The sequence below is a fragment of the Neovison vison genome, chromosome 6, assembly GCF_020171115.1.
Source record: "Neovison vison isolate M4711 chromosome 6, ASM_NN_V1, whole genome shotgun sequence".
Classification (NCBI taxonomy): Eukaryota; Metazoa; Chordata; class Mammalia; order Carnivora; family Mustelidae; genus Neogale; species Neogale vison.
Window position 1 is genome coordinate 94,732,532 of NC_058096.1, and position 21,820 is coordinate 94,754,351.

Genomic DNA, 21,820 nt, shown 5'->3' on the forward strand with positions numbered 1-21,820 from the left:
AAGTGCACTTTTAAAGTGTACTTTCACCTGGAGAGATTACATCTACAGGTTATTCACACTTGAATTCCAATTACTCTACTTAAATAGACGCTTTCCCACTAACAGGTAGTTTAACTTATTGACTAATTCCCTAACCTATCTATCAACTAACATACCAAATTCCTACAATAACTTCTGACTTCTTAGTTTCTTTTAAGTGACACCCATTGTTGTTTTTTAAAAATATTTTATATTATTCTTATTTTATTTTTTAAAAGATTATTTATTTATTTATTTGACAGAGAGAGAGAGAGAGAGAGAGGTGTCACAAGTAGGCAGAGAGGCAGGCAGAGAAAGGGAAGTAGGCTCCCTGCTGAGCAGAACCTGATGTGGGGCTCAATCCCAGGACCCTGAGATCATGACCTGAGCCAAAGGCAGAGGCTTTAACCCACTGAGCCACCCAGGTGCCCCTATCCTATTTTAGAGAGAGAAAGCAAGTATGGTAAGGGGCAAAGGGAGAGGGAGAGAGAATCTCAAGTAGACATCACACTGAGTGCAGAGCCTGATGCAGGGCTCAATCATATGACCCTGAGATCATGACCTGAGCCAAAACTAGAGTCAGATGCTTAACCAACAGAGCCATCCAGACACCCTGAAGTGACACATGTGGTTAAGTACCTACGATGTTAGGCCCTGAAATGAATACCAGAGACAGAGATCTCCTGACCTTAAAGCATCTATATTCCAATTAGGAAAGAGTTTGATAAACAGATGATTCCACATACCAGTATTTAATACCATATAGTATTTATGAGGTGCTCTTCCCAGAGGGGGGGTGTGAACAGTTTTTAGATAACACAGTCCTTCATTGCCGGGGAAGTCGGGATGAAGGGGTAAGCTTCTGATCAGTTATCAAAGGACCAGTTGGGCTTTTCCAAGCAAAACCAGATGGGCAAGGGTGGTCTCAGGCAGATGGAAGGGGGTAGCTGGAACGGCACATGCGGGGGCTGCTCTAGAGATTGAGGAGGATGAGTCTACAGAGGTGAACTGGGTTCAAGTGATTGAGGGAGTGAGACCTTTTTAATAAATTGGGGGAATCTAGCTGAAAATATCCACCCAGTTCATCTACTTCTGTAGTTTTAAAGCTTTGTCTTGGTTGTAAAACCCTCTTTGCACACATAGTGCTTTTTGATAGTCTCATATGAAATTAAGTAAAACCAGTGGCTCTGTTTGAGTAGGGGGTGGGAGGCCTGAGGCTGGTCCGCTCAGGATCCAGGATCCCCCTCATCCCATATTTTCCCGAAGCTCTGACCTTCTTCCGTGGACTCACAGGGCTGCACTGAGCACGTGCGGGGATGGGGGGGGATGGGTGTCAACTGTTTATTGGGGTTGTTCTTTTGATGGTTGATGTGCCTGAGCCCCAGACCTGAAGCTGTCCCTTTGAATAATGACAGAGATTAGTGGCTAGAATCAAAGTCTACTGATATGCAGTCCTAGGACTTTCCAACTCATTCATCCAGTCAAAACACTTATAAGGTTCCATCTCTACGCATCCATGTTAGTTTTCCGACATTTAGAGGTGAGGAGGAAGAACACAGTTCCTTTGTTGTGGGCCTTACGCTCTAGTGGACAAGACAGACAAGAAAACCAACAATTATAATAAAATAACAGAGGAGATATTCACTGCAGGGGTTGGGGGAAAATGCAGGCGTTGCTTTAAAGAGCTGCAAAGTTGAGTTCTGAAGTAAGGTCTTGGGATAGCCAGAAGGACTTTCCCTTGGGAATGAGGGTACCTGGAGATGAGTAAAGGGGTGGAGAGGGGTCTCCAAGAAGAAAATTTGCCAACACTGCATCTTTATTTAGACGTCTGGGATCCGTAACATTGGTAGTGTTGCTCAGAGGGTCAGTTGGGCTGTCTTGGGTGACTGGCCATAGGTCACAGATAGCAGGCCTGAGCAGTTACTTTGAACACATTATCTATTAGTGTTCTCAGTCATGAAGTCAGTTACTTCTGAATACCAGTTAGCTGCCATCTCCCAGACACAGGATGGAATCAGCCGTTGGACTGAACCAGTGCACCCCACCAATTAGGCCCAAACCTGTCTTTAAGAATGTCCTCACCAAACAGCATTTAACATGATGGTTGTTACTCATTTCCTTCTCATTTTGTTAGTTTTCTTAAAACATCTTTGTTCTGTTTATAAATTCACAGTAGGGTAAGACACGTTTTCTATACTGCTGTGGTTGGTAGCACTGCTTAAATGTGGATTGGGAGTGGGCTGTAAGGAGAAATCACAGGACCTCAGAGAGAAATAGAGTGTGAATTCTCTTGGAAACATTTGTTTTGTTTGTGACACCGAATTCCAGATGGTAAGCAGTGAAGTATCCCCCGTCACTGCTGTTCCCCTTGAGAAGCAGGTTGCTGGGTTCTCAGAAACCTCTCTTCAACCCCCTGGCATGTGGGAGCTTGCCATCTTGCACCCGATTCCTCTTCCCAACACTCTTGATTAGCGGAGAAAATTGTCTATTTCTTTCCCCAGGCTCTCTCTCCCTCTCCCTTCTCTGCTTCTGTCTCATCTACCTTACTAATCTTGCTCACTCTGTCACCTGTCAGGGAAGCCCAGGCAATTTTAACAAATGTGTCTGGAAGAAAAGCAATTTGTCTGGCAACGCCTCTTTCTTTGCGTCTAAGAAGACACTTGTAATTTTTCTGTCAAAGCAGGCCCTAGGTGGACAGGAAGAGCCTGTATTTAGGGGAAGGGCAGCATCAACAATCATGGTGTGTGTGTGACACTGTTCTTTACAGAACCTGACAGGACTTCCATTAAGTTGGGTAGGGAACAGAGGGTGTGCAGGGTCCCCAAACCAGAGCACTGATGTATCAACACGTACATGGGAAGGAAGGAAGCTGTTCTCATAGTCAGAGAAGTGACAGGTCAAGGCAGAGAAGGCAGGTCAAGGAAGTTTAGTAATTTACTGATTAAATGTGACCAGACTATCTGTTGATTTTCTTCTCTAGATCTCCTTCCGTGAAAATATTTTAGAGCTCGTTGGAGGTACAATTTCTACAGCATGATGAATTAGAATATTGTATCATTTGGTCATGCTATCTTTAATATCATTAGTGTACACTAGTTTATTTTATTGCTTTATCAAATGATGATGAAAATAATGCTCATGTGGTTGCTTTCAACTAAATGACCCACAGGGTTAGCTGTTCCTGGAACCCATTTGACCTGGATTGGTCCCTCTTCATTGCTGTGGCGGCAGGTGGGCTGGGGTTGCCTTTTTCTCTGCTCCTAACATTTTTATGTAGGTGACCTTAGGTCAACGTCAGAGGCAGCCTTGGAGGGAAAAAGATGTTACAAAAGAGAAAAGCACCTTTTTTTTTTTTTGCATCTACCTGTGCTAGGCCCATTGTACATGGTTTCTCATCTCATGCTCTGGTCAGCTGTTCGCAAATGCTGAGGCCACCATCAGCAGCCCGTCTCTGCTTTAGGAGAAGCAGTGAGTGTCATAGGAACCGCCCAGTCTCTGGAGAGAGGTCTGGAGAGTGCTTGTGACAACTAAATGAGATACTGCATGCAGATCCCTTTGCCCAGTGCTTGGCACAGAGCAAGTGTTTACTAAATGACAACTATAATTAGTACTAACTGTGGCCTTGAGTAAGGCATCCAATTCACGGAGTGTTACTTTCCCCATCTGGAAAGCGGCAATGGTGATCCCTGCTAGGGCTTTGTTACGGTCTGTAAAGGAACACATGCACTGTTCTGTCATGCAGTGTGCCCTCCTCCAGTGGGAGCCGTAGCAATCATTACAGAGGAGGAAAGGGAACCGCACAGACTTTCTTAGCAGTAGCCTCCTGACTGTTCATGCACGACCCTCTGCCTTGTGGGTGGGATCAAAGGGGTTGAAGCAAGAATTGTTGGCAGACGGTTTTAGAGGCTCAGCCTTGGCAGGGATATCAGAAATCACCTGAAGTCTAGACCAAGCCCTCTGTGTGCCCAATTCACTTCTAAATCAGAACCAGGGAAAGTTCCTTCTTAGGTTCTAAATATTTAATCTGGAAGCATATGTTCTCTTCTCCAGGTCCAGTTAGAGACTGTGAGGGTGGAGAGAAATTTCCCATTGACTTGCTCAGCCTTTCTGCAGGAGGCCTCCAGCCCCTTCTCCGAGGATTCTGACAACTGGGCTAGAAAGGCTTTGTGCAGAGAGGACAGAACAGGACTAAAGTGCCAGCTGGCGATTCTCAAGCACCCAGATATTTTTCAGCTCACCACACTCCAGGAGTGGGCAGTACCCCCATTTCTGAAGCTGTTGAAAAGGGTGTCAGCAAGGAAAGACTGAAGCATTTTCTGTGAAGGGACGAAGCCATCCCTTCCTGCCCTGAGGATTTTGTGGTTGGGCTTAAAGCTGAGTGCCAAAGACAGCATGCCCCAGCCCCCGTGTGACTCCTCAGCCCATCTGATGAGCAGGGGGGTCCGGGTTCCCCTGGGATGGGCTGCCTTCCCAGCAGATGCCCGGGAGTGTGAGACACAGCGGATCTCTCATGGGCCTGGATATGTTCCCTGTGGAGGACATTCCTAGAGACATGAGCCACCCCCTATAAAAGAGGGGTGCCATCTCAGCTTCTTCCCAGACAGGGCTAATATGCTGGGAGGGCAATGTGAAGATGGGCTCTGGTGTTCAGAGCGGACGCTGGGCATGTGCAAATCTCCTGAGCCGCCGCGCACTGAGTCGGCTTCGTACCAGGCCCACCTAGGGCGAGGGCCGAGGCTTGGTGTCACTCCTCTTTTATCTCATGGTGGTCATGCCTCACTCATTTTGAGCACCTTTTTCAGTGCACAGAGTTAAGGCTGCTTAAATATCTCTTCTTCAGAAGGTATACTTTGTCGTGGGGGTCTGTTTAACTTCCTTACAGCCCTTAACCACAATTTGTAGCTATATGTATTCATTTACTTGTTTTCTGAGGCATAGCCTCCTTGCATGTTTTGAAGCACAATCATCTTGAAGGGCGCTGTCCTGGTAGAGATGAGAATTCCTCTTGGGAAAATACCTTAGGATCCAAAAAATGCTCTTTGTACAAAGTTCATCTGGCAAAAGTGTGGATAGGAGGCAGGCCTGCTGGGTCTTTTGCTAGGCATGCACCGAGGGGCGTCAGAATCTGAAACACGGATGCTCATTTGCATTAAGAACACATGGAGCCTTGTTAGGTTGGAGAGCCGGCAAATAGTGTGGGAGTGGTGATAAGAACATGAGCAAAAGGTACTGAGATTTGTCACGCACACTGGCTATCCTAAGCACATTACATATGCACTCTTCACGAGATGCTTCTGATGCAAAGCTGTTATTATTTCCAGTTACAGTTGACAAATCCAAGATCTAGACAGGCTTTTGGGACTTCCCTATCTTTCCCACCTGACAGCACTCACCCAGAGAATGGCCACCTTTGGATGGCTCTGATGAAGAGGTCAGTATGCACAGGGATGAGGCCAGTCACGAGCAGCGGTGATAGCCTGGGGCCTCTGCCACCTTCCAGCTGTGCCGAGGGCCGAGTGAGGGATCAGTACCGAGGCACAACTGTAACTTTTGGCAAACTCGTTTGGGAGGGTCTAGGTTAAGTACATTTCCCAAGTCATACAAGTAGTAAATGGCAGAGCAAGGCTTGAAGTGTGCTGGATCCATTCTGGAGGCTGACCCCCAACTGGCACCTTGGTGCTACCTGGGATTGGAAAGTGCGTGCGTGCGTGCGTGTGTGTGTGTGTGTGTTGAGACACTGGATGTTTCTATACAAATCTTTCCCCTCCCTGGGTTCTTTTTTTACCCTCCTACAGGCAATTGAATCTGAACTGTTCATTTTGTGGAGAAGGAAAGTGAATTCAAGAGGTGAGGGACTTGCCTAAATGTCCTGAGCTGCCAAAGAACAGAGCTGGAATGAGGGCTCGGGTGTCCTGACTTCTGTCTCGGGCCCTGTGGTCTCCATTAGTGCTCAAGATGATTTCACGTGTGCCTGTATGGTTTCTTTGTATGGATGTCGCAGGGTTCTTTCCTGCGTTCTGCAGCACATCCGCCCTGATGCTGAGCCCTAAGCAGGGGACCAGTCTCTCCCACAACACACTAGCTGCTCTTGACATGCGCTGTCCACTCTCCCAGGTGCCGTAGAAGATGTGAAAGGAGCCCAGGTTCCCCTTGGTTTGTTGGAGAAAAGCTCATTTCAGAATCACCAATTTAAGAGACTTGTAAAGTTTCATTAAAATGAGCTCACCTTCTCTGAACTGGTAATTGACATCCTTCCTACAGGGCTGTCAATCCAGCTCTGTGTAGAAGGCTTACAGGAACTTAACAACATCCTTCTCACTGCTGACAAGTGGCAGGAAAACACTGAGCTTAGAATGCACGTTCATGACCTGGGTTATAAAAGTTATGATCTAGAAAACCGCTCAACTCATCAATAGAATAAGGTGGGCTACAAGATCTTTTGAAACCCCAGTGAGAGGGAAGGGTTTCTTGATATGCCTGATTCCCTTTGGTGAGCTCTTAAATTTGGGGGCACAGGTCTGCATGAGGCAGCTTGGGGGTTACAGCCTCTGGAGCCAGCAGAATCAAAGTTAGATTCAACCTTGGCCACTGACTACCTTAAGGAACTGGGCAAGTCACCTTACCTCTCTAACCCTCAGTTTTGTCATCTGCAAAATAAATATACAGTGCCAGTTTTCAGGATTCGGTGGAAGGGTTACGCCGCTGTGTGCAGCTAGTGCCAGACACGTCAGAAGTCCCCAGGGGTTTAGCTGTTATGATTAATAAAATGTGGACACTAATAGTCACCCAGTAGGGAGACTGAAAGCATTAAGTGCATGGTGCCTAGAGCACAGTATTGGATTAATAATAATAAAAACAATACCAGTAATAACGACTTACATTTACCAAGTGCTTATTAAATTATACCTTAGAGACTTTATAAATGTTGAGGGTAGTTGCTATCATTATCAATATTGCGACATAGAGCTATGAGTTTGGACAGTATTTTGGAGAGCTATTTTTCTAGAGGCTTGAACACTGGCACACATCTGTTTGTCTTTGCACTTCCTCTCTACCCTTTCAGTGTTCCTGCCTCTCCCACAGCCAGTGTGGTTAAGAGCAGTGCTCAGATATATTTGGGTGACCAATGAGACACAAGCTTGTGGAGTGAATGTGTGATCCTTGATCCCTGAGAATGACTAGCCATGCAAAAGGGCCAACTGTCCTGTGTTCATCTCTCTAGTCAATTTGAGGAGGGGAGAATGGTCTGTTCTGCAAAAAGCAAAACAAGGGAACTTAGCAGATTATCTAAATAGACTTAGAATCTTTAGAAATCTTCTTTGGTCATGAGAATCCAATGTGAGATGAATACTGCAATGGGGAGATTCTGCTTAGGCTTTGTGAAGACCCAGCCAGGGAGGAAGCTGGGGAGCTCTGCCTGTGGGAAAGGCATCTGCTTGACGGAGCACTGCTCCCCTCACCACCTCCCCAGGGATTCAGTTCCCATGGTCTCACCTCATGATGGATTAGAAGATGCCAAATAGCAAATGAAGAAGGCAGGAAGCACAGATTAGAAATTGTAGTGCCAAAGCATAAACTAAGAATGTCAAGAAAAATGCTACTCAGCCTGATGGCCTGAATTGCCTTTTAGATGCTTGGGTTCAAGGATCCCAGAGGCAGTTTGCTGAAACGGAAGAGCATGAGTTTTGGAATCCTGCATTCTGAGGTGAGAGTTCTTGGCCCTGCCACTATCAGCCTGCCCCTCAGGAAGTTACTTTAACCGCTGACTGTCTGCCTCCTCAGTTGAGGAAAGAAATAAAATCACTCTTCCCTCCACCGTGTTGGTGAGGATGGGAAGGAGCTGTTATGTGGTAGCTCCCCTGTGGTGTTTTGGACGCGTAGATTTGTTTATTGTGGCGTTCTGTGGTGTCCCCTTTCCTGCTTCTACTTTCACTTTCTGTCACCAGAGCTGTGTTGTGAGTCTGTTATTCTCATGACATTATTTCAAAAACACTTTCATTGGTTTTGTCTTCTCAGCTAGAGAGAGCATTTATCCCTCTGCCACACCCTCCGTCGCCCACCCATGCCCACACCCTCTCCATCCTCAGCTTCCTTCCACTCTTGCTCGTGATCTCTTGCCTGTTCTGCACAATACGTGCATAACCCATGTCTCCACCTCTACTCTCTCCCCACTGTGTTACTACAGCCTGGTTCTGGCTGTGTCGCTGAACTTCTCCACTGACAGAATGATCTCTTGGTCTGTCCTGAGGGGCAGGCCTTCCTGCGTGGCCCCCAAGTCCCTCCTCCAAGAACCCACTTTGTTTAATGAATGATCCTGATGGGCCATTTTAGTTAGGGGACAATAGTCTGTAGAGAATGGCAGGGATGAAATTGTAGAGAGATAGAGACAGAGACTCCATGGGAGCAGAGACTCAGAGTTGGCACAACTAGGAAAGGGTAAGCCTCACAACTCCCTATTGAGGTATTGAAGGGGACTCTAGATTTTCCAATTCTACATTACAGGGAATCAGGGACAATTCTACTTAAACATTTTAGGACAACTCGACCTCAGCAGGCTGGAGGGCTTAAGGGTTGGGCATCCACTCTAGATGTGGGAGTGACAGACAGTTCCTTTCTTTCCCATCAGCAGAGCTCCTCTAATACTGGAGTTGACAATATATGCAGTCAGAAGACTACACTTCATACCCTCCCCTGCTGTGGCCAAGTGTTCCAGTTTCAGCCAATGTAAGTTACAGAGAAGGATTTATGAAAAAGTTTCTTAAAAAGGACACAGAAATATGGGAAAAGACCCGCCTCAACCTGTTCTCCTTCCTGTCTTCTGGAACTCAGATACACTGACTGGAGCTCCAGCAGCCTTCTTGGATCTTGAAGTCACCTTAAGGAGGGAAGCCGAGCATCCTTTATGGTAGAACACAAAGATGGAAGGGTCTGAGTCCCCATGACTGCAGAGCCACAATAGCAGCCTCCTTCCAGATTCTTTCTACACAGGAAAGAAGTGATATTATTTCTCATTTTTGCTTTTCTGTTGTGTGTGATTGATCTGACCCTAATCTGCTAATACAGTGGCAGATGAGCACAGTGATTTTGTGGGCTCTGGAATCAGTCTGCTTTCACTCCATTCCTTGCTCTGTCACCTCTTAATCAGGTGCCTTAAGCAAGTTACCAAACTTTTTATGAGCCTCCATTTTCTCATGTGTAATGTGAAGACAATGACACCACTTATCACATAGAGTTGATAGAAGGATTAAGTAACATAATGTGTTGAACACTTAGGACTCTCGGTACATAGTAAGTGCTCAGTAAATGTTAGTTGCTGCTGTTGTTATTACTATTATTACTACTACAGTTGTCATACTTACCCATCAGATTGGGTGTTCATCTTCATCCATAAGCAATGGGTCCTTTAGAGTAGAAAAAATTTCTTATTTGCTTTTGGGACTGCCTCAGAACTGGTAGATGGTGAGCACACAATACAGTTTTACTGAACCACATCTTCTTAGATTTTTGTCAACTATTTCTTATGAGTAATGATGAAACTCACTGGTTTGTGGATCAGACTGGGGACTGATGCCCTTCATCCCTCCTAAAACAATCTGAGATACAGGACTAAAGGGTTATTGTAGGATGTGCATGAGCTTAGGAGTCATAAAGAACTACATTCTATTTAAGGTTCAAATTTGATAATCTTAAAAGAGAACTGGAAATAAACTTCGGAAAAAGAATCAAAGCAGGCAACCTTACTCAAGTCGTAGGAGGCTCTTAGGGCTTTGAGTGGCCAGATGTCACCAGCATGGTGGCTTTGCTCTGTGTTTCATCCTGAGTCAACAGAATTAGAGAATCTCTGGCAGCCATCCCGCTTTCGTCCCTCAGTCTCTCAACATGGTTGTAGGTGGGAACCAGGAAGAAAAACAATTTCCCCCATCTCGTTTATTTAAGCTGGTGCATTCAAAGAGTTTTTAAGGTTTGGTATGAGCATGGGGTCTGGTTGTGACCTGCTGAACTATTAAAGAGTGGATAAGACCTTATGGACAGAGGGTAAATGTTGCACCACAAGCTGCTTCCTCTGATAAGTTTCCCTCCACCTGCAATAGGGCTGTGGGCAGTAATGATGTTGATTAGTAGGAGGAGCTTGGGAGGTTCCTGTAACTTTGGCTCTTGTCAAATTATAGAGGAAGTGGCTCTCTGTCTTAGATTTGTTTCATGGTATAAGCTAGTTTGCAGGGCGCAGGAGATGATGCCATAGGACCAAGAAAATCTCTTAAGAATCTGCTGGCCAAATAATTTATATTCTAACATATGCTTTCTCTTTTTGTAGGCCATAGCTGAAGCAGGAGTTAGGTTTTGGTGCCAATGACAGAGTAGATCTTAACCCTGGCTGCACACTGAAATCCTCTGAGGCTCTTAAAAAGAGACCATTCCCCTGGTTTCACCCCAGGGCTAGAATCGGGGGTAGGTGCATTTTAAAATGTGCATTTTAAAAAGGAAATATACAGGAATTAATAGAAAACTAAAAGATGAGTCACAAAGTGGGAGAAAATATTTACAAAATCACATATGTAATAAAGGAATTGTATCCAGAATATATAAGGAAATCTTAAAAGTTAATAATAAGAAAATGAAGAACCCAATTAAAGAATGGGCAAAAGATTTGAACACTTCACCAAAGAAGATGGATGGCAAATAAACACATAAAAAGTTATTCAAAATATTAGCAACTGGGGAAATGCAAATGAAAACCACATTGAAATATCATTATACACCTTTTAAAATGGCAAACAAAGCTGCAAGAAAAAGCAACACCTGACAATTCTGAGTGTTAGCAAGGAGCAGAACAACTAGAATTCTCAGGTAGAGCTGGTGGGAATGAAAAATAATACAGTCATTTTGGAAAAGAGTTTAGCAGTTTATTATGAAGTTAAACCTACACTTACCACACAATCTGATAATTCCACTCCTAGGTATTTGCTCAAGAGAACTGACAACTTGTGTTCACACAAAAACCTGTACATAAATATTTGTAATGGTTTTATTTATAATGATCTCAGACTGGAACCAACTCAATTCAACATTCAACTAGTAAATGGATAAATATACTGTAGTATATCCATGCAATGGGACCCTACTAAAAAATACAATGAAATGACCCAACGATATATACAATATGAATGAACATTAGATGCATCATACTAAGTGAAAGAAATCAAATTAGAAGAGTATATACTGAATAATTCTATGTGTATAACATTCTGGAAAAGACAAAAGTATAGGGACAGAAAACAGGTTAGTCGTTGTCAGGGGTGGGGGTGGAAGAGAGGAGAATTGCAAAGAGATAACAAGAAGGAATTATTTGGGGATGATGGAACTCTTCTATATCTTGATTGTGGTGGCAGTTATGTAATTGTGTCAGTCAAGCTCATAAAGTTGTATATTTAAAAGGATACATTTTATTGTATGTAATTATATCAGTAAAGCTGACTTCTCTCCCTCAAATGATTCTTTAGGAAAAAAAACCTCCCCAAGTGATTTAAATTCATAGCCAACATCGAAAGATGTTGTTGGTATAATAAATTTGAATCTAGGTTCTGGTATTTAAATTTAAATGAAGATAATAAAACCCACCTTGAAGGGATATATGAATTTTTTTAATTTTAAAGATTTATTTATTTTAGAGAGAGATAGAGAGCAGACCTGTGGGAGGGGCAGAGGGAGAGGGAGAAAGACTCAAGCAGACTCCTTATTGAGTGTGAAGACCAATGTGATGCAGGGCTTGATCCCGTGAACCTGAGATCATGACCTGAGCCAAAATCGAGAGTTTGATGCTCAACCCACCACCCAGGTGTGGTGCAGAGATGTTGCGAGTATTAAATGTGATAATGTACAACAAGCTCCAAATACAGGATTTGGCACACAATAATAACAACTGCTTATGTAGCACTATGTGCCAGGCATTGCCACGGCACTCCCAGGCATCTCTAATCTTTACAGCAACTCTGTGAAGGAGATATTATTATGACCATTTTCAAGGTGGAGAAGCTGAGGCTTATAGAAATTATGGAACTTGCTCAAGGTCTTACAGCCAGCCAGCGGCCCAGCCCGTATCCAAGTATAATCTTTTTTTCTTTTTTTAAAGATTTTATTTATTATTTTATTTTATTTTTATTATTTATTTTATTATTTATTTATTTATTTATTTATTTGACTGTGATCACAAGTAGGCAGAGAGGCAGGCAGAGAGAGAGGGAGAAGCTGGCTCCCTGCTGAGCAGAGAGCCCGATGCGGGGCTCAATCCCAGGACCCTGAGATCATGACCTGAGCGGAAGGCACAGGCTTTAACCCACTGAGCCACCCAGGCGCCCCTCAAGTCTAATCTTAACTTTGCTGACTACTATACCACTTCTGAAATCTCAATTTCAACATCCTGCTTTTTGGCTTCATGTCTACTGTTCTAGTGCACTTTCTCAGTATTTTCACTGGTGTCCTCATGGTTGGGCCAGGTTTTGTAATGCCAGAAGGAGAAAGGGTCATGTATTTAAAAGTCTGAAGGTAGAGGGGAGTTTGAATATTGTGATATGGAGAAGTGATGGGAATTTTGGTCAGGGGAGATGAAATATAGCGATGATGATACAGGAGTGGAAAGAAGATAGCAGAGGGGGACTTCCCTCAGTTTAGTGACAAGGGATTATGGAATGAGAGGCCTGGTTGGAGGCATGTGTTATAAATATGCACAAATTTGTCACAAATTATTTTGGCCCGGGTTCTGCCTGGGAGCTATCGGAGAATTCTGGCTGGCCTCAGTTAGTGTAGAGAAACATACGGATACAGCCACATGTTGAAAGGCAGGGGGGTCCTTGATTTGGAAAGAGGTAGGGTTTTGTTTTGGTGTCTGGTGCGGTGGTGAAGGCAGCAGCTACCGGGCAGTTCCAAGACCTTTAGTAGAGCTGGGCCAGTGGTGTGCTGGCAAATTCTCAACCATGGATTCTCTGAAACCACCAGACTCTGTTGGGACTCACTTGCCAATTTTTGTGGTGTAAATACTCCTACTATAGCCAATTTCAAGGTAACAATGGAAAATTGGGGAGAGGTGTGCACAGTTATGGCTCTTGGCAGCTGGCACAAGCTGGTCCCAGCACAGCACTGGCTGGGTCAGTCTTTGGTCCTCCATATGAGCAGCAGAAAAGTCTGAGCTATGTAGTGCCACAAGCATCTTGGCAGGGGCCAGCCTTCCAGAATGCAACTGAGCCTTGTTCTTGTTTCTAAATATAATGTAACACTAAAAGGATAAGATGTGGGTGACTTATTTGTAGGACTCATTGTGGAATGGGAGATAGGGCCATAACAGAATGGAACTAGAGGAGAGTGGGCAATCTGCATTAACTGGGCAGAACTCAGCCGTCTGGCCTATGCCTTCAGTGGGACCCCTGGTTATATGTCTGCTTTTTGTCCTACTATTGTTAATTTGTTCTATATGCTAATACTTTTAGATCTATAAATTTATAGTGAGTAAGAATCTGGCACTTTCCTCCAAATAGTTTCTTTGCCAATAAGCTTGAAAACGATTGCCATTGGGCTAATAGCATTTGAAGTATCCACAGAATTCATCCATGTGAATAATTTATTTTCATCTATGGGAAACAAAGGTTCTGAAGGAACCTCAATTATTAGGCTATTCATGCATCTTAGAGATGACTTCAGGAAAACGGATACTTGTACAACCAATAGGGAAGTAAGCCTTGACAAGAGATAAATAAAATCAGTTTGGAATTACTTCCCTCATTAAGTTAAAATGATATAAACTTTCTGATTGTGTGTTCCTGGGCTATGCATCCCCTGTGGATGAAGGCTAGTCTAGACAGACAGTATTCATGTAGAACTTTCCTTGTGATGGTGTGCTTTTGTATCAGGAATACTGATATATTTTCTTGCTGCTGAGGCAATGGGCGAGGCCATGGTGTTCCCTGCCAGGACAGGAGCTGACCTACACGATCTGCCACCAAAACCCCAGCGAAATGCTTTTGCATTTACAACTCTCAAGAAGCAGGATGTGTTCTTTGTCCTTCTTTTTCAAATCATTATCTATTGACCTACTCCTGGGAGGATACTGTAGATCACAGATCAAGAGAAAAGGAGGGAAGAGGAAAAGGAAAATAGAGGAGACTTTTCACAAATTATCAATATATAAGTCCTGGTGCCTTATGTAAAAAATGAATTTTATGATTCTTTCCCAAGGAGAGAGGCGGCTATGGCTGAACTACCCCTGTAGAAAACAATCTGTTGAAGTGATTGTGGCAGATGGTGCTTTGTGATTCTCACGATGGCTTTATATTTCCTAGCTTGGTTTCCTCCTGCTTGGGGGTCACAATGCCCGTTTTTGGCTCATCAAATCCCAATCATATCAGATTTAGGACTTGTCATTTTGCTACTCTGCCTAGCCTTTATGTATTATTTATAATCCAGCTATATCCACCTCCCCACAAAGGGATTGACCTATCTTCCATTGAAAGAGAGAGTTATGATAAAAACGGAGCCATTAAGACATTACAGGGAATGAGAAGTTAGGAGGTGGTCAGACACCAGAATAATTATCTGTAATAATCTGTAATTATCTGTAACAAAAAACCGAAGAAAAAAGAAGCTACTACAGTTGAATCTTGAGCTCTCTGGCAGTGAAGGCAAGAAAGGAGCCTGATGACCCCTTTGCTGACACTTCATACTTCTCAGCACTGAATATTCTAGAGGAGTGGGATGAGAAGTAACAGACTGGCCAGTGCACTTTCCACAGGCCTTCCACTGTACTGAGACACTTACCTGATAATATGGATGCAACGGCTGCAATGATGAAGGACACAATGACACCGGGTCCTGCCATTTCCTTAGCCACCAGACCAGACACCACGTACATCCCCGTGCCCACGCAGCTGCCAACTCCAAGTGAGATGAGGTCCATGGTGGTGAGCACCTGAGCTAGCTTGGTGCCATGGGCTGTGGTGGCCCCAGTTCCCTCCAGCATGGACTCCACTGGTTTGGTGCGCAAGATCCTGGAGTGCATGGCATACCAGGCGGCTCCCCACTGCACCCGCCGGGGGTCCAGGGAGGCAAGGAAGCCACTCATCCTGCGTGATAGGGTTTCGGTGAAGGTCAACTGATGAAAGAGGGTCTGTGGGAGCCTTAGTGGGTGCTTCTGGAACTCATCTAGTGAGTAGGGATCTCCTTTTTAGGAAAGGTCCAGAGGGACCCAAAGCAGCCTTCTCCTGGGCATGAATGTCTGCAGGAAAAACACAGGAAAGAAGAAGATGAGACTAAGCAGGGACAAACGATCACTTGGAGACATGGTTGGAGGTCGATATACTGAACCGTTTAAATAGGTCTGTCTTGTGTACTCACAATGCGGGAGGGTTGTATTCTCCTGTGTGTTACCTCAGGTCCTAAATAATAGTCTGTCATTTGCACTCTGTCCCTGAGTCATTCTGAAGAAGATGGTCTGAGTCAGGGCTCTGCCACTTACTGCTGAGGGACCTTGGAGAAGTTACCCTCCTTCTCTGTGTTTCAGTTTCAACTGTATAATGGGGTTAATAAAACCTTCCACCTAGTGTTGATATGAAGATTAGATTAGTATCTAAAAAGAGCTTAAGACAATGCCTGGAACATGGAAAATGCTCACCTGGCCTGGCTCTGCCAAGACTTACCTTGCTGCTTCTCCTTGGTAGACCCAGTCTGTGATTTTTGGACATACTCTTTGGGGGAAGCAACAACCTCATTTTTTAAATACAAAGATGTAAAATTAGATTTATGACTTCTAAGGGGGACAATCCCACCCCATGGTGTTGTTTTGGAACTTTGCTCTCAAATAAAATAAAAAGTGTCTTGAGCCTTTTTTTGCTCTCAAAGATTGAAGAAGAGGACGTGTTCTTGGCTTTGGTGGGTGAGCCCCAGAGATGCTAACCGGGTGGGAAGGTGTCATCCAGTTTTCCATGATCTCGCAGACATTCTTGTAAATGAAAATTCTGCTCGTGATAATTTGAACCCAAATGCTAATAGTTTTATGTATAAACACATGGGGTTTTCAGGGATGGTTTTAATATACATTGACTTTTCCAGGAATCCAACTATAGAGTAAATGGAAGGATGATTGTAAATTCTTTGGTTTGGAATCAAAAAGGAATTCTTCACTGCTTCAGGAACTCAAGGCCCCCTCTCAACATCCCCCATGGATCTCCCATGCAGCACACATGTGACTGCCTGCCCTTTGGAAGCAGCACACGGATAGTGACTCTGTACATAGCGAAAGCATCTGACAGCTCCCTGGGTGCCCGCCTGAGTCTTTCCATACTCAAGTATGTTCTATACAGGTAGGTTATTCATGCATTCTGCTTCAGGGTATTAAAAGGGGGTGGTCTAACAAAGCCTTTATTACAGAAAAGAGGTGCTGGTCTTCATACAGCTGAGAACTATTATATTAGATGATTTCCCAAGTTTTGACAAGTTAGAGAATGCCGAGATGATATGAAGCTACTTTCTTTGGAAGCCAGAAGTTTTATACAGTTCTATAAAGACCTGCTCAGGTACAGCTGAACACTAATTCCACCTATGGTGCTGACAAGCCTAGGATATTTACATTTACAAGAAGTACCAGCCCATGTAATCTACCAATATTATTAATTAATACTACTTAATGCTTAATGTAACATTTGTCAGCTTTTAAAGGCTTTACAAACACAACCTAATTAGAATAATCAGACAACATGAGGCAGTTTGGTTTACAGGGGTTGGGCAACGGACCTACTGGTTTGATTTCCTCCTAGTTTTGATAGTGTTGTTTCATGCTGTGTTTTAATTCTTAACAACACCTTAAATATCAGTACATGTGGATAGTGCCATTGTAAAGGGCAGAGTTAGCAGTCTAGAGTGTCAGCAGTCTCTTTTCTCTCTTCTTTCCTTTCCTTTCCTTTCCTTTTCTTCTCCCTCCCTCACTTCCATCTTTCCTTCTTTCTTTCCTTCCTTCCTTTCCTTCTAAGATTTTGAGATTTGTCAGAAAATGTATCACATATATACCAGAGAGTCTGTAAGAACAATTGTTTTGCTTGAGCTCTTGTGAGAAATTAATGTATATATCTATTTAATTTCAACTCAGCCAGCATATACCAAGTATCTGTTATGTGCCAGGCATGGTCTTAGACTTGGGGTACAAAGACATGGTTCTTGCTCACATGGAGCTTTCAATCTAGAATGCGAGGTGATGAACACCTAAATCACAAGGCAAGGACTAAGGTTTGTTTTTGCTTTTTCCCGAAAAGGTTATTTTTTAGGGGTGCCTAGGTGACTTAGTCAGTTAAGCATCTGCTTTTGGCTCAGGTCATGATCCCAGGGTCCTGGGATCAAGCCTCATGTTGTGGCGGGGGTGTCTCAGCTCAGCAGGGAGTCTGCTTCTCCCTCTCCCTGTTCCTGCTACTCCCCCTGCTTGTGCTCTTTCCCTCTCTCTGTCAAATAAATAAATAAAATATTTTAAGAAGCTTATGTTTTATTGTTTTTCTTATTATAAAGCCATAGGATGTCTACCGCTGAAAAACCAGACAACATAAACAGTGCTGTTCAGAGAGGAAAGAATAGAACACAATATGCAGGATGATAAATAAAATCTGATCATTCTAGGGAGACATGATGGGCATATCAGATGTTGAATTGTGTACCCCCCAAATTCGTATGTTGAAGTCTTAACCCCCAGGGTCTCAGAATGTGCCCTCATTTGGAAATAGTTGTTACAGATGTAATTAGTTAAGATGAGGTCTTCTGGAATAGGGTGGACACTTAATCTGACAGGTGTCCTTGTGAAAAGAGGACATTTGGACACAGAATGAGGTGAGAAGATGAAAGCAGAGGCCAGGCTGTTGCACCTAAAGGCCAAGGAACACCAAGGGCTGCCAGCAAACCCTCAGAGGCTGGGAGAGTGCCGCGGAGCGCGCGTCTTCCTCACCCCGCTGCACCGTCATCACAGACTTCCAATCTCCGGAACAGGGAGACAATACATATCCGGTTTTCAGATGCGCAGTTTGGGGTGCTTGGTTATAGCGGCCCTCACAAGCTAACCGCAGTCGTGAAGGATACAGAACGGGGTGCTGAAGGGGTGAGAGAGGGTCTAGGAGGCCATGGATTGGCATAGGCCCCTGAGTGATGGGAGTCAGTCGTGCCAGCTGTCAGGGGAGAGCGGTCCTGCGCCGCGGTCCCAGTGCGAGAGCGGGTGTGACCCGTTCCTGGGACTGAATGAAGCTGGGACGTGGTGAGGAGGAGGACTCCAGTGTCTTGTCAGAGCTTTACGTGTGCCAGCTAATTTAATCCTCATGACAAATCTGCCTTTAGAGAGGAGGCTGGGAGAGGTCCAGTAACAGCTCCAGAGTCGAGGAGCCCATAGTGCCAGCCCTTGGCCCTGGGACACCTGCTTGAGAGCTCATGTCCTTCCTCCTGGCCCTCTCACCTGAGTTACAGCGTCAGCCTGCAGAGGGCTTCGGCGCTAAGACAGGGCTTGTGTCACTCTGAGCACAGCGAGAAGTGCTGGAGATTTTATTCAAGTGAGTGACATGATATGATTTACGTTTTAAAAGCCTCCTGTAGTGAAAATAAGGGCCATATGTACCCAATGTTCATAGCAGCAATGTCCACAATAGCCAAACTGCGGAAAGAGCCAAGATACCTTTCAACAGACGAATGGATAAAGAAGATGTGGTCCATATACATAGTGGAGTATTATGACTCCATCAGAAAGGATGAATACCCAACTTTTGTAGCAACATGGACAGGACTGGAGGAGACTATGCTGAGTGAAATAAGCCAAGCAGATAGAGTCAAGTATCATATGGTTTCACTTATTTGTGGAGCATAAGGAGTAACACGGAGGACATTGGGAGATGGAGAGGAGAAGTTGGAGGGGGAGACGAACCTAAAGAGACTGTGAAACAAACTGAGGATTTTCCGGGGGCGGGGGAGTTGGGGGGTTGGATGAGCCTGGTGGTGGGTATTAAGGAGGGCACGTATTGCATGGAGCACTGGGTGTGGTACATAAGCAATGAATTTTGGAACACTACATCAAAAACTAATGATGCGTTTCATGGTGACTTACGTAACACAATAAATAAAAATTTAAAAAAAAAAAGTCTCCTCTTAGTGTCTGTGAGGTTAACCGAAGAATCATGTACTAATGATAAGTTAGTTCCAAGATGGAGTAAAAAGGTGCATGAGGAATGGCCTGGCCTCTGAGGAGACAGACCAGCCAACAGAGAACCATCACCAGAGCAGTTAGTTACACAGCAGCCTGTGCACAAGGACAAGGGACATGGGGGGATGGGGACAACCATCTGGAGGCCAGGTACAGCCTCACGGGTCACCTGTGTCAGAAATGAGGAGAGTGGGCCCATGTCAGGGCAGGGCAGAAGCCTTAATGTTGGCTTTCTGAAGGATCATTACAGAGTTTTCTGATCTCCTGATCCCTTTGCAGTGGTTCCCTGAAGTCTAGAATTGCCCAGGGTTCTTCCAGAAACACTGCTACCTGGCTCCCACCCCAGAAATTCGTTCAGCTGGCCTGAGGTGTGGTCTGGAGATGGGCATTCTGTAAGGCTCCCCTGGTTGGTTCTAGCAAGGCCCAGTTGGGTCCACATGCTACCAGGGAAGACTAAAGTGGTGGGTGTGGAAAACCAGGTATTTCCTGTGATGACTGATTTTATATGCTACGGGATGCCCAGATAGCTGGTGAAACATTTCTGGATGTATCTGTGTGAGGGTTTCTGGAGGAGATCAGCCTTTGACTCCGTAGACCAAGGAAAGAAGGTTCTCCTTCCTCATGTGGGTGGGCATCTCTCTATCCCCTGAGGGCCAGACTAGAACAGATAGGCAGAGGAAGGGTGAGCTCACTGTCTTTGCAGGAGCTGACACCCAGTTTCGATTCTCGTGCATTGGTGCTCCTGGTCCTTGAGCTTTTGGATGCAGAGTGGGGTTTATATGATTGGCCCCTCCACCCTGATTCTTGGGCCTTCAGACTCAGATTTAATTACACCTCTGGCTTTTCTGGGTCTCCAGCTTGACGACAGCAGACTATGGGACTTCTCGGCCTCTGTAACATGGGAACCAGTTCCTGTAATAAATCCAAATTTTCATATGTATCTGTAGATGTCCTAGTTCTGTTTCTCTGGAGAACCCTAATACATTGTCATTTCCCACATGGGGCCACAAGTCAGACAGGTACCTCCTGTTTCTCTCTTCGGGCGGGTAGCTGGGTCTCTTGGCAGCTGTCTCCTGCAAGTAGTGACTACGGATGCTGTCGGTCTGGAGACACCCTTTGGGATACTTGTCTGAGCAGCCTTCCTCAGAAACTGTCGCATGGACACTGAGAAATGAACCAGGCTTGTTAGGGAGGTGACCACTTTTATCTGATAGGTAATCATAAGCATGGTGAAAACACAGAGAAGCAACGGGAACTCAGGTTGGGGGTAGTGAGCGTTCCTTCCTGGCTCTCTTTCCTCTGTGTAATTCCTCTGAGTGTTCGCTTTATTGATGCAAACAGGGACTTGGGGCATTTTCTTTCTCGGTTGGAAATTTACTGGAGAGAACAAAATGTACGAGAAAACATGCTTCTAAGTGACTATTGACAATTTCCATATTCATTACTCTTAGATTATGTTAATCAAAGATAGTTTTGGAAGCTCTCCGCTGTTGTCTTTCCAAGATGAGCAACAAATGTGTGTTGTGCTTTCTCTAGCACTTTTATTCAGGTTTCTCAAAATACTTCACAGCAATAACTAAGAAAGGCTTACAGGGCCTCTGGGAGGGGAGAGTCATCATTGTGGTGTTTGCTGGTGTGCTTGAGGGTTCAGCAGACTCCCAAGTCTAATGATGGTAAAAGCAGGTTTGTGTCGGGATGAAAATAATCATGGCTTAGAAGTTCACTGAATGGGGCACCTGAGTGGCTCAGTGGGTTAAGCCTTTGCCTTTGGCTCAGGTTATGATCTCAGGGTCCTGGGATTGGGCCACACATTGGGCTCTCTGCTCAGCGCTGCTTTCCCCCTTTCTCTGCCTGCCTCTCTGCCTGCTTGTGATCTGTCTCTCTCTGTGTCAAATAAATTAATAAAATCTTAAAAAAAAAAAAAGTTCACTGAATAGGTAGGATTATCGAATTAGGTTGGACCCTGACTTTGGAAGTGAGGAGAGGAAGGAAATGAAGGCTAACTAAACAGTCAACAGCCAAACGTCGTTCTGGCTTGATTTTGTAAATACACCAAGGGATTACAAAAATCCCTCCGTGACATCCCCTGAGAATAGCTATCCAGCCTTTGCTGGAACATCTGGAGCAGCAGGGAACATGGGCTGATGGAGGCAGCCCCTTCACCCCACCCTGACGTGGGGGGTCAGGATTGCTGCAAAATTCTTTTAATCAGTGTCCCCTGGCAAAACAAGATTACTGTTCGACTAAAAGGTGCCTGGTTTGATGAGCCCCACCTGGAGGATCTGGAGGAGCCCTCTGAGGCCTGCCCCACTCCTGTATCCTGGGATCTGGAGCTAACCCTCCTCCCCAATAGCCTCCTACTTCTCCTCTGGGCTGAGCTTCTGGCTCTTAGTTAGAACATAATTCAGGAGTTGAGTTCTCTGGGTTCTCTGGGTTCGAGTGCTAGCTCTGCCCTTACTAGCTAAGTGGTTTTGCATGGAGCCTTTCTGTGCTTCAGTTTTGCCATCTGTAAAATGGGATAATAATGGCACTAGCTCATCGGCTGTGGCAAGGAGCAGAGGAGTTCACGAGTGTGAAGATTTTAGCACAGTGCCTCAT

At 44.8% G+C, this 21,820-nt stretch overlaps 1 protein-coding gene across 1 annotated transcript in view; it reads right to left on the reverse strand.

Moving 5' to 3' along the window:
• Window positions 1-21,820, reverse strand: part of SLC7A14 (solute carrier family 7 member 14) — a 116,682-nt gene that overhangs the window by 41,268 nt on the left and 53,594 nt on the right. Inside the window, exon 2 of the mRNA XM_044251777.1 lies at window positions 14,824-15,280. Within this exon, the coding sequence (XP_044107712.1) occupies window positions 14,824-15,127 (304 nt within the window). The 5' untranslated portion in view covers window positions 15,128-15,280. The remainder of the gene's footprint in view (window positions 1-14,823; window positions 15,281-21,820) is intronic.